At 43.3% G+C, this 13,470-nt stretch overlaps 1 protein-coding gene across 3 annotated transcripts in view; it reads right to left on the minus strand.

The window, feature by feature from the left end:
- The window catches only part of Ankrd44 (ankyrin repeat domain 44), a 266,329-nt gene that overhangs the window by 81,410 nt on the left and 171,449 nt on the right, over positions 1-13,470 (minus strand). For all 3 annotated transcript variants that reach the window (XM_036173295.1, XM_036173294.1, XM_036173293.1), the window contains exons 9-10: positions 11,745-11,823; positions 2,228-2,342 (exon numbers count right to left, since the gene is read on the minus strand). In XM_036173295.1, coding sequence (XP_036029188.1) covers positions 2,228-2,342; positions 11,745-11,823 — 194 coding nt within the window. The remainder of the gene's footprint in view (positions 1-2,227; positions 2,343-11,744; positions 11,824-13,470) is intronic.

Below are 13,470 nucleotides of genomic sequence, written 5' to 3' on the forward strand. Positions count from 1 at the left end.
ATCACAGTCAGTTATCTGTGTAACCATGGTAACTGTAATTCTGCTGTGACAGAGGCTGAACGGAGAGCATAATCAGTGAGGTGGAGGGCTTGGCTAAAAATGGATTTCTTTTTTTTACTCAGAAAGATACGCACAGCTAACACGGTTTGCCAGCACCCCCCTCCTGTGCAAGTCCTCAGCCTCATCCTCAACCTACGACATCATCACTTCTTCCTGGGATACTTGGAAGAGGCTGCCAAGGGTTTGCCGTCTGGATGGCCTCCAGTCTGTCTGGGTGGCTATCAGAGGATTTCTCTTACACACAAATGGGACTGTTAGACACATCCCACACCCATTCATAATTGCTTAACAGCTTCCGAATGCCTCCAAATAGAATCCAATTCCTTGGCAGGACATAAGAGACCTTTCTAGATCCTTCTTCCTCCTTTCCACCTCATTTCTCCTGACTCCTCCTCACGTCGGGCCACCCAGCCCTAAGGCTTCCTTTTAAAATGTCCATGTTGGTGTCCTTATAGTGGGGACCCTTCTTCATGTTTCTTTCAGTTCCCAGCTCCGTCCAAACGTCTATCCATTTGTTCTACTACAACGCCAGGTCTTCTGGGAGATCAGAGCTAAAAGTTGGCTGTGAAGGTCCACAGTCATGAACACGAGGCTGCAACCATTCACTCCTGCGTGACCTCCACCCTCAAGCCAGCACCCAAGGAGGTCAGCGGAGTCTAGTTCAACCCAACAATTAAAGAAGGTAAACCATTGTAACCACAAAGCTATGTGTTCCTTAAAATGCGCTTCAAAACATCTGGCCTGTGTTGATTTTGATAGAGAACGTGGACACCACCATGGATACCCTGAACCATCTTAATTCTCCAGCAAGATTTTCAATTATATTACACACATTTGACGAACGTGGAATTCCTAAGATATACTTCCCCTCCTAGAAATTCAGTTATGGCTACCCACAGCCTCTTTGATCAAGGCTAACCTCTGCATTTAAGTGTTTAAGGCACTCTTTAATTTGTCTCTATTACATATTATTAGGCAATAAGATAATAGTTAACATTTATTGATAGCTTCTATGTGCTGGGCACTGTTCAGAGAGCTTTTCATATAGATTATCATTTTAATAAGCTTTTCTGGTGTATTTAAATGGCTTGCGCTCATTCAGACCTTACCAGAGAGCTTTCCTAGTAATTAAGTCATTTAATCTTCCTAACGAACTTACAGATAGGTACCAGTATTGTTTCTAGTTTTCAAAGCACAGAGGGAATGAACAACAGGCTCAGAATCACACAGTCCCAAAATGAAGCAGGCAGAAAGGAGGAGAGCCCAGAAAACCGCAGGAGTACGTACGCCTCTACACTATACCTCTGCTGTTCTCCTCCTCCTGCGGGCGGCTGTCATCTTCTGCTCTGCCCAGAGACCCTCCTCCACCCCCATCCCCACCCCCCCCCCAGGTTTGCTCAAGGCTCATCTTCAGCTTGAAGCCTTTTCAAGACCTTCCACCCTCACCTTGGGGTTTTCTCTTCCCTGTCAACTTTGACCACACAGACACCAGGCATTTTGCCACTGAAGTCCTGTTTTCCTTTAGAACCCTGATTTACTGTCATGAATGGCTCTTTGTCCTAAGTGGGACTTGAGACCAACAAAATTATCTCCTTGAAGATGCCAGGCAGGTAATTGCTCATGAAGCCCTCTGAGAACTCAGTCCCCCGCACCCAGAGAAATGCTTTCCTTATTTTTGTGGAATTAAGTGCAAAATGAAGTCAGACCCTCATACTTCCCCCATGTGGCAGACAAACTCCATTGTAGCCTGTAACTCTGGTTTTAACTGAGCAAAAACTCTTAAATAAATTTGAACTTGCCTAATCACGTTTCCTGTTTAACAGTGGATGCTGAAATGAGCCAAGAGACCCTAGAAAGCAGAGCTGAAAATGAAGTCAAGGTTTTCTCAGCTAAAACCCAAAGAGCAGGTCGAGTTGTGATGCAACTGGAACAAACTGGTTCCTCCTTGGCTCTGTCATTAAAGTCCCTTTCTTGATTTCAGATGTCATCTGCACTCAGCATAAAGGCCCAGATCCACCTTACCCCAGATAACCGGGAGGCCTCCACCTCATGCACACACCACGCACGCACCACGCACGCACCACACACGCATGCACGCACGCACTCAGCCTCCCTCAGCAGCATCCCCGCACACATGCTGGTCCACTGCCCTCTCCCAGTGACCTACTTGGCTGCGTCTGCTCCGCTAGTTATTAAGGTGTTAATCAGAAGCTCGTGACCGTATCTTGCAGCCACGTGGAGGGGAGTGTTGCCATCCTTATCCACACAGTCGATTTCGCCTCCTGAAAGAGATTGGAACACAGCATGATCATGCGAAGCTTCAGGTTGATTTGGGTGCTGTATCCTGCCAGCCACCGGAGAACACCAAATACCGATTTCCTTTCTACTTCACTGGGCATCTCTGCTCTACCGTGCGAAAGTGACTGTTACCAGGATGAATGCCACGTCTGCTGAAATGGAAGTCTATTAAAAATGCTTTTGGAAAATCTATATTTTCTCAAGAACCTAAAACCTTGCAACCATATTCTGGCTCTAACTGGACAATACAATCAACTTCCATAAAATACAATTCTAGAGATTTGTGGAAATGACCTCACACAAACCAAGTGGGACAGAGCATTCAGGGAAAGATTTTGTGTAGTATGGTGACCTAGCTTAAAATATGGATGACTGAAATGAGAAAAAGTATGGATTAAAAGCTGAAAGTGCCTGTATTTACTAAAAATATCACATTGTTACCTGTTATCCTTTCACAGGATATTTTCACTTTGTCTCGTGTATTTTGCCTTGTTTCTCCAACCTTTTATTTCATGCTTCTCTTTCTATGAGTGTATGTATAAATATAATGGGTCTATTTAGTTATGTGAAGAATCATTTAAAAGTAGATAGTGTAGCATTTCACGTGTCTATATGTTTCCCTTAAGATCAAAATACTCTCACCCACAAATGCATCCCCCTTATCTTACTGAAGAAAATGTACATTGGTATAATTTTGGGTAACAGACAGTGCAGATGGTACTTTCTTCAACTGCCTTCCAGATGTGCTTACAGCTATTTACCTATTGAAGTCTGGAATCCAAAGACTCTGACAGCATCTCCTTCATGACTTCTTCTGGACTTTGTTTATTTAAAACCCCGCATGCCATCAATATCTTTGGAAACCAAGCCATGTTTGCACAGGATGTCCAGCATCGAGGCCTGCCTGACGGTTTGCTCTTGAGAGTTACCCTAAACATGTTGGCAAGGGCACTCCTGAGCAGATGGAGGACTTCCCATGACACTGCCCCAGCACACATGCAGGCTGCATTGGTCTGCTACTGGGTGATGCAATGCTGCATCATGTGCAACAGGCGCAGAGCTTTGGCACAGAAAGATGATGCTGTTGACAGTGGCTGCAGAACGATGTGAGCACTTAACGGTACTGAATTATTAATTCTTTGAAAATAGCTACACTGGGGTTTTTCTGTTGTACATATTTTACTTCCATAAAAAAAAAAAAAAAAGACATTTACGTTCTCAAGATGGCACCTGCCAACACATCCTACGGCAAAAGAAGCTTTACCCTCTATAGTTAGCAAGCATTTTTGTGTTGTGATCCTTTAAGGCTGTGCGAATACTCAATTTAATATGCAATTTCAAAAATAACTCTTCCACAATGGTTTCCCTCATACAGGGAATGCTTTAGCAAAAGCTGCCTAACTGCTGGGCACTCGGACACTTGCTTTGATATACACTTGATTCTGTTTTAAATTTTTAACTAGGTTCAATTGAATATGTTTTATTCATATGTAAAATATTAATACTTCACAAATCAAAGTTACATTTTTAAAAGCCTCATGCTTAGGAGATATCTCCGTTGGCACAGTGGTTGCCATGCAAGCGTGAAGATCTAAATTGGTTCTTGGAACCTGAGTTAAAAGCTGGACACACACTTGCAAGGCCGCAGCAGTGAGACAGAGATCAAAGAACTGTGGGGCTCACTGGTCAGCCATGGAGCCTAGTTAGCAAGCTCCACGTCCCAGTGAGAAACCCTGCCTCAAAAGAAAGAGGTGGATGGCTTCTGAGGAATGACACCTGAGGGTGACCTGTTGCTTCTGCATGTGCGCGTGTGTGTGCGCACACAAACACACACTCACACAAACACACACATACACACACACACACACACACACACACACACACACACACACACACCTCTTCCCACCCCACCCCCCTATTTCATTCTTTTCTTGTTTTGTTTTGGTTTGGTTTTGGTTTTCCGAGACAGGGTTTCTCTGTGTAGCTTTGGAGCCTGTCCTGGATCTCGCTCTGTAGCCCAGGCTGGCCTTGAACTCACAGAGATCGCCTGGCTCTGCCTCCCGAGTGCTGGGATTAAAGGCGTGCGCCACCACAACTGGCCCTATTTCATTCTTCCAGACTTCCTCCTAGAAACCATTTTCATTAGCTTTAGCACATGCTTCCTGCATTTCTCTGGCAGCGTCTTTGCTGACTACGTCCTGGAACTCTAGTTGAGTGGTCACTTTTTGAGGCCAGCTTTAATAGTACACAGCTGTGTTTTCCTCCTGCGTGGATGAGCTGGCTTAGCAGACTCCTATCCTATGGATTAGGCTGTAAATAACATTTTGCTGTCTCCAGAAACACTGCAGTGAAGAATCTCATGAGCATGTGTACACTTTTTCAATTTGCTATTTGCAGGTTTGGAGTAATTCCTAGAAGGGCTCTTTCTAGTTTAAAAGCAAATGAGTGTGTGTTTTCATTGGGTTTTGCCAACTCACTCTCTCTCTCTGTGGTGCTGCGTAACTCATGCTAACCAGCGCTGTGAGCATGCGCCTTTTCTCCACAGTTTCATCAAGCTTTGGAGAATCTGTCATCTGATGGCTGAGAACCAGCATCCCAGTGGGTTTTCATTTGCATTTATCCTATTATGAAGGAAGCTGAGTACCATCTCCTCTATCAAGGGACATTTGCTTATCTAATCTAAGGAAACATTTTTCAGGACTTTTGCCTATTGTTCTAAATTTGTGCGTCTGTGTGTGTGGTCTTTCATTCCTTGACTTTCAAAAGCTCTTCAGACTTTGGGGGATTGCGTATTTATCAATAATATATGCTACAAATATTTTCCTTCTAGTATTCCTTTGTCTTTGTCTTTATTTATGGTCTTTTCATTCAGTTAAAAACATAATAAACAAACCTTTTCCTTTATTGTATCTGGGTTGCAAGTAGAAAAACTTTCTGCACATTCTGGTAACAAAGAATTTCCCAGTGTTTACTACACTGGAAAAATGGGTTAGGTTAGGTTGGGTTAGGTTAGGTTGGTTAGGTTAGGTTAGGCTGGCCCATGTGGAGTTTATTTTAGTGGCTGTAATGCAAGTTGTCTGACAAAATAATGTCCCCCGAAGGCCTGGAAGAGTGAGCCTGAGGAAGAGAGTCACATAATTCATAAGCACAAAGTAGATTAACAGTTGCCAGGGTCTGGGGAGGGAGAACGAGAGTGTGTGCTGATGAGAACAGGTTCATTTAGGGATGAGAAGGACGTTCTACGTCACATGGCAGTGACAGTTGTGTGACCTTGAGAAAACACCCACATCCACTGAATTGCATATGACTCGGACCTCCATTTAAACAGTAAATCCTAATGGACTTGGTGACCTATGCTGTAATCCCAGGACTCAGGAGGCTGAGGCAGAAGGATGGTGCATTCAAGGCTATCCTGAGCTACACAGTGAGTCTGAGGCTAGCCTGAGCTACATAGCAAGACCTCATTTCAAAAAAGGAAGAGAAAAAGAAAAATTGAAGGCCAGAAGAAAGGTATAGAAAATTAAAGAATAAAGTCAGCAGCTGGGAAGGATAAATCACAATGGATGCTGTGTTTACATAAACAAATATGCTCTTTAACAACACTAAAACATTTAAGTACCCAGTGTATTAGAGCAAAGTGAAGTCATTCTGAGGTTGTAGCTTTTGGTTATTCTATTCAGAAATAATCTCTGCGTCATTGTGGAAATCTGTCCGTTATTGAGCTATCAGCCCATGCTGGTAGATAACAGGTGGTGTGGACCTCAATGAATGATTATGCTTTACCATTACTCCCCAGTACCATAAAACCAAAGCCAAAGCCCACCAGTCCACTAAGTCCCATCACCTTTGGCCTTATTTTCTTATGAATTATTTTGATTTGTTAATATATTCATATTGTGACAAGATATACTAATATTATAATATCTAGTACATATAGCTAAACTACATGCATGTCTGTATTTACCAAATCAGAAATGTGAATATATGAATGGATGGCTTTAACCAAGCTATGGAGATGTACTTGTTCTAAACAATGTATTGTTGATGAAGATGATCAAGTAAAATACAAAAACAGAGACGTCATTCATAATGGACTGACTATCCAAGGCAGTATTAGTATTCTAGAGTACTTCCTTCCATTTTTGTGTGTGCATACTCATGTGTGTATCTGAGCATATCTATGTGCATTTGTATTTGTGTGTACACATGTGTATGCATCTGTGTGCATTTGCATATGTGTACATGTGTGGATTATATGTAGAATTTTCCATGGCTGAGCTCATATAATGTAGAAATATTTGTATTGCTTTCTCCCTTAATGCTACACTACAAATACTTCCATGTGTTATTTTTCCCTAATATAACTACAAATGGCTATATAATGTCTGTAATTTGGAGCATTTACCTAACAAGCCCCCAGGTAATAGACATTAGAGGCTCTTCCCAGATGTTTGCTACTAAGAAAAACAGAAGAATAAACACCTTTATGAAGACTCCTCACACTGCAGAGCACTCCCCTCCGGCAGCACCATCAGAAGCAGAACTCCCGGACTGAAAGTCTGCATCGTTTTAAGGCTCCGGACAAGCAGCAGGAAAACAACTTTTAAGAAAGGCTGTGCCAGTTTCCATCCTGGGTCTCAAGCACTACCTCAGGGTCTTCCTGGATCTGGGAAGAGCTTGACCTTCCAGGCCAGGATCCTGTGTTCTGTCTTGTGAAAAAACTATTATCAAATCCCCCACTCCAATGAGCCAATGAATCCTACTTGACAAGTATATTCTTAAAATGTCAGTTGATAACGATAAAATAAAATAATTATCAAAAGTATGCGGCCCTGGTGAAAGAGGCAAAAGCGTCACAAACTGCGCTCATCACAGACAGATTTGAGGTGCTTCCCTCTGTCTAACAGGCTTTTGTGTCTAGATCGTCACTGGAAGACTCAACCTGCTGCCAGCAAGTCTGTGCATGCGCAGCTGATGGCACTGTCGCCTCTGACCCCGGAGGAGAAATATCACTGGCGGCCTGAATCCAAACCCTGATCTTTACTCAGACCTGTGTTGCTCTGGGATGACGCTCGTTTTCAGAATATGCTATTCAACCAAACAAACTATGCTCATTCTTGTCAAAGTATAACTGGGTAGCTTTCTACATATAAATAAGTAGAAAATTCCAAAATGTTTACCAAATTGCCAACAGAAGTTCTGATTAGGTAGGTCCTTCAATGATTTTTAGTTTGCAGTGAGTGTATAGTTACTTCATAATAATAAAGATGATAAAGTTAATTATTGTGATCATCTAGGGAGTAGAGAGATATCTCACTAGGACCTGATTTTAGGAATTTCTATTTAGATTAATTGATTCTTATGACCTGATTATATTTTTGGCAGCCACTTGACCTCCTTGGCTACCCTGGCATAGTTCAGGGCGTATATATCTGTCTAAGGACCTGAGCTGTGGTCTACCCAAAAGGCCAACCACAGAACTGAGCTAGGGAAATATGGAAGGAGACCCATAGACTTCAGAGATGCCTTTGTTCTGGACACCACATACAGTCACACATCCTTCCCAGCTGAGAGCCACCAAAGGTTTCTGAAGACATGCTAGAGAATTACCATCTTCAAATAGCCAAAAATTGAGGAGAGAAAGAGGAGGGTGAAAATATCAACAAGGTAGAAAACTACCTTACTCTGCATCAAAAAGGTTTCCCCTGGATGCTATTATTTTATGTCTGTTTAAAGCCACATAAGAATCATTACCATATGTATATGCTTTTGCTGTCATTTAAAATATATTTTTAGGGGAACATCACAACAATAGAAAATAAGAGAGACTTTGCATTTGTATCTCAAAATAGGTTTCTATTAGAGTAAATCCTCTGGATGAGGGAGTTTTTATTTTATCAGCACTCTCCAGACATTTCCATTTCCACCTGAAAATATTTAAGCCTTGCTCAGAGTACACATTAAATATCTTTACCATTCATCCAAAGGTTGCTGCTTAGATGCAGTAAACTGATCATTAATGGTCAGTGAGTAAAATAAGCATTTACCACATTAAAGGCATGTATGATCAGCCTTCATCTGAAATTAGCTTTTCACTGCACAAACAAGAATGGTCATCCTCAGTTGCTTCAGAAAGACTGTGAGCCAAAAGGTCAAAAATCACACCGAACCATCATAAGCCAGTGACTTTAGAAGCTTTAAAAATAAAGAGAGCTTGTACCAGGAGAGTCTAAAATAATATCATTTTTGAACTTTATAAGTTGCTGGACAGGATCTGAGGCAGCTACCTCATGCCAATCACTGGATTGGATGCCCCTGATGCCACACAGTGTCATCTTCTAGGCCCCATCCCTCTCTTGCCGTCACTTTGCAACAACAAACGGTGCAATCTGAGCCCAAGTACACTTTGTTTTTTAACTGAAAAAGAAAAAGTTGTGGATTTTCTGGATTGCTTGTTTTAGTGATTGCCTTCCCAAATGATGCTTGAAGGAACCAGTTTTCATGTAGATGAAGTAAGCCTGGCTGGAGAAGAGAATCAGAGAAATGTTCTACAGAGGCCAAACATCTAAGCGACCTAACAGAACAAACAAAACTACAAAAGACGTCCCGGTACATGGTCAACTGTGTCCCCTTGGGATAGTGTCTTCCAGCTCCAGGACACAGAGCAGCTTATGTGATCTGTGAAAGCTCTGGAGACCGACACCAGGCCATGGGGAAGCAGGAGGTCAGTAAGAGCAGGAGTTTTTCCAAATGCAAGAAAATAAACAGGAAGAAAGAAAAGAAGGTCCTCTGCTCCCTAAGAACAGAGGTCAAATGGAAGAGCTGGCAGTTCTCATGCATGTAACGAAAGCAGAAAGCAAGCATCAACTTGTCCATCAACCGGGACAGCTCTGTCCCAATCTAGGTACCTCTTAGACCGAACTGAACTCAAGTAGAAAAGAAAACTTGTGAATACCACTGTTCTTCTAGGGAGATGTTATGTGCAGATGGTGGTTGGGAGGCCTCTCACTGATGCTAGACCGTGTTCCAAACCCTGTTCCTCCACACGCTACTCAGAGAGCCCAGCACATGACCACTGCTCTGCCTCACTTTCTTCATCTTTGAAGTGAACTTGATCAAGTTCCTCCAGGGATGGTGAGAAGGAATTATATGGGGGTGTCGAGCCAAGAGCCTGGCACAGGATGAACATTCAGCCAAAGTTAGCTTGATCGTTACATGTACTAACCTGCGTGTTACAGCCACCGTACCTCATCAGCTCAGGCCTGAGGATCCTGGTCCACCCGTAAACTAGGTACCAGCCAGTCAATGATGGGATAGGCTATAACAAAGGGTCCTAGAAACTAAGAGTCACAGCTCTTCTCCTCACTTCGAAGTGCAGCGAACTCAAAGTCTGACTGATGGAGAGGTCAAGGCAGCTGACAGCCCCGAGGAGTGCCATGAGCACACTACTATGGGAGACGGGGCTGAGCCATACTTGAATTAGGGGAGATGCAAAGTGTGGTCCGGCAGAGGGATGGACTAGGGGGTGCGGGGGAAGCAGCTCATAAGGGCTGAAGAGCTGGCTCAGTATTTAAGAACACTTACTGCCCTTGCCGAGAACCAAGTTCAATTCCCAGCATCCACATGTCTGCTCACACTCACCTGTCACTCCAATCCCAGGGAATCTGACACCCTCTTCTGGTCTTTGTAGACAACAGGCACATGGATGGTACACATATACACATGGGTAAAACTTTCATACACACGATGATTTTTGACTCTCCAGCCTTGTCTCTGCCACTGGAGATTGTTTGAATAAGAGACAAAACTTTTTGTCCCATATAGCTAAAATCCACTGAGTAAACTCACATAAAAATTTTTTTCAAGGGGCTGGGGAGATGGCTCAATGAGTAAGAGCCCTTGCTCTGTAAGCACAAGATGTAAGTTCAAATCCTCAGCACCCACATAAAGAACTGGGCATGGCCGTTCGTGCACATAAGCCCGGTACTAGGAAAGAGAGCTGGGCAGATCTGAGAGCTTGCTGACCAGCTTAGCTGCAACCTCAAGCTGCTCAGTGAGAGACCCTGTCTCAAAGCAATAAGATAGAGCCAGGAGGAAGACACCAAGCATCCTGCTCTGGCCTCTGCATGAGCTCGCTCAGGCACTCACACATATGCACACCACACACATAACATACAACACATAATACTCACACCAAAAAGACTATACTGAAAATATATTCTTAATTTAAGCCTTATTTGTCTTGAGGGAGATAGATATTTTCTTCAAAGCCTGTGAGAAAAGACCAAAGGGAGAGGCCTTTATGTATGGATGTCTACAGCTCATACTGCAGGTTAGGAATAACAGGTGTTCTGCATGAATTTCCACATTGCCTTTCTTGACCCAAGGAACTTTGCTCAGGTGTCTTCTCACACAGCTTCACGTCAGTTATAAAAGTCGGTTTATGACCTGTGTTGCTGTTTCTGCTTCCTAAGCATCATCAGTGGCTGGTTTTATATATATATATATCGCAAGAGATAATATATATAATATACAAAATACATATATTCATAGAAATATCTATTTGATTTTTATGACTTGGGTACTTAAGTTATAACTTAATGCTACTAACTTTCCATTGTGCCCAAAATTCTTTTAGCTACAAAATAAAGAGAATCAAGAAAAGTTACTCACGTTAGAATTTTGAGAATTGGAGGGTTTGAGTCTACTAAACGTAGTTCAGGCGTTACCAAACAGACCAGGAGTGTCAGCTCCAAACCTGTGTTTTGTTCCTCTTGTTTTCAGATTGCCTCTAAGGCTTGCTAAGATCATCTAAGTTGTGCTGTCCACATTAACCCGCTCACAGGTGCCAACCCTGACCCAGAGGCTACCCTGAGCTGTGACACGCAGTGAGTCTTCAGGGACTTTGGCCTCCGAGGAAGCCCAGTGATGTTCAAGTCCACTGTGGTTGAGCGTCTGGAACATGGCTGGGTTACCTGGCTCTCCCAGCTCTCCGTCAAGCCTCTGCTTTCAACACACACTCTTACCTGCTTAACCCCAAGTCACCCGACTTCTTCCTACCTTTGTCCATGTGGTTTAATGAGCTCAAACTTGGGGAACTTTATTGGGTTCAGCAATCTAAACATAACTTAGACCAGCTGTTAGAAAATGAGAGCTATAGAGGCTTAGCTCCACTAAAAGCGAACAACTACAGAATTTTAAACCTGGTCATCTCTCCCAACAGCCACGCACACCTGTTTTTCACCTGTCTGGGAATTGACTACAACATAGTTTTACATTCTCCCCGCTGCTGAAGGAAACAAACGCTGCACCACAATGTTCACATAGCTGTTAAAGCCAATGTAAGCTGAGAACACAGTTAAGCCCCACCGAAGGGGACTCCTTACCATTCTGGATGAGGGTCTGTGACCGTGTGAACCTTCCATGGACAGCCGTCATGTGCAGGGGACTTTTGCCATCCTGACTCTACAAAACAAGAAAGGAGAAACAAAGGACTCGTGAGCCGGCATCTTGGGCCCAAAATGAACCGTGAAAGCCACTCTCGAGGCCCTGGGAATAGCAATTTCAATTTTTGTTTTAAAAGTCTGGTCAACAACTACAAAGAAGAGATAATTTTGAAATAAAAAGATAAAGATCCCAAGAGGCAGAGACTGGGGAGGTCTGGGACAAACTGTCTTCTGGGCGAGACGGAACTGACACACTCAGGGACTCGAGTAGTTCCTCCTGTGGAGGAACCCTGCCCTCCACGCGATCAACCCAGTCCACATTCCAGCAGGGATGGGGCCAGCAGGGATGGGGGCCAGCAGGGATGGTGGCCGGGCCCATGAGCCCTCACCGGCAGCTGTGAGCTACTAACTACTGAGGGCTGCTATTGGAAGGAGAGTCCCTGGTAAGCTGGCCTTGCTTCAGTGAGTGGTCTTACACCCATGCAGCTATGGTGGGGAAATCTGATCTAGGGAGTGGCAATTAAGTTTGATCAAAATACATTGTATACATGTATGAAATTCACAAAGAATACAAATATTAAACATTAAAAAGTTGAAATATAGAAGACCTCTCCAGGTACCGTGTAACATCACATCTTTACACTTTTTAAGTTTTATTATTTCTATGAGTGTGTGTGTGTGTGTGTGTGTGTTTTCAATGGTGGGAATGGAGGGCAGGGATAGTGTATATATGGAAGTCAGAGGAGAGCTTCATAGAGTACATTCTCTCCTTCCATCTATGTGTGGGTTCCGGGGATCGAACTCAGGTCACAGGCGTGCACATCAAGTACCTTTACCTGCTAAGCCATCTCACTAGCCTCTTTGTCTTTCAATTAAAAAAAAAAACAACAACACATCTTAAAATCCCTTAGGGAAATGATCTTCCAAAATGCTTTCTCCTCCCTTGCCATCAGCTGACAAGGGACATCTCCTTGGTGTACTTCTCAGCTTCTAGAAAGATAAGTGATCTGTGAACTTGTGTGGACCTGTCTGACCTGTAGCTGACTAAATTGATACAACTCTCAAAACTAAGGGGAAACCCTGCACCATCCCTCCATTTTACTTTAGATACTAAAATGTGTGCTGAATTTACTTATGTCTTACTCATGACCAAAAAAAAAAAAAAAAAAAGAAAGAAACTTCCTAAAACAGGCTAAGACAAAACATAGAAGATATACAGAACTTATCTACTGAGTGTGATCATAACAAAGATCAGACTCCCACACAGCTAATTAAGAAATTAAAATATGTCTGAAACTGTCACGATTCTGGGACAAAAGCGTCTCCAGAAGAGAGGGCGTGCAGACTTTGCCCGACTCTCAACACTCCACACAGCACTCTGAACCCTGTGATTACGTGGACCTGCTGAGACTGAGTAGGAACTGTGCCTCGGAGCTTGAATGCGGCTCCTCTTCTGGGCTGCACCATGCAGTAGGAAGCCCTAGAGGTGTGCTGTGGCAGACGTAGCATGCAGGTATACAACAGAGACGCTGCAGGGGACTGCTGACAAGCTGTGACATTCAGTATAGGGAAGGAGTCAGTTAAAGTAATTTTAAATTGATACGTTTGGACTTACAGTGAGGAGTGACCATATCTTCATTCATGGGTTGATCTTCAATGTTATTAC

The sequence above is a fragment of the Onychomys torridus genome, chromosome 23, assembly GCF_903995425.1.
Source record: "Onychomys torridus chromosome 23, mOncTor1.1, whole genome shotgun sequence".
Lineage (NCBI taxonomy): Eukaryota > Metazoa > Chordata > Mammalia > Rodentia > Cricetidae > Onychomys > Onychomys torridus.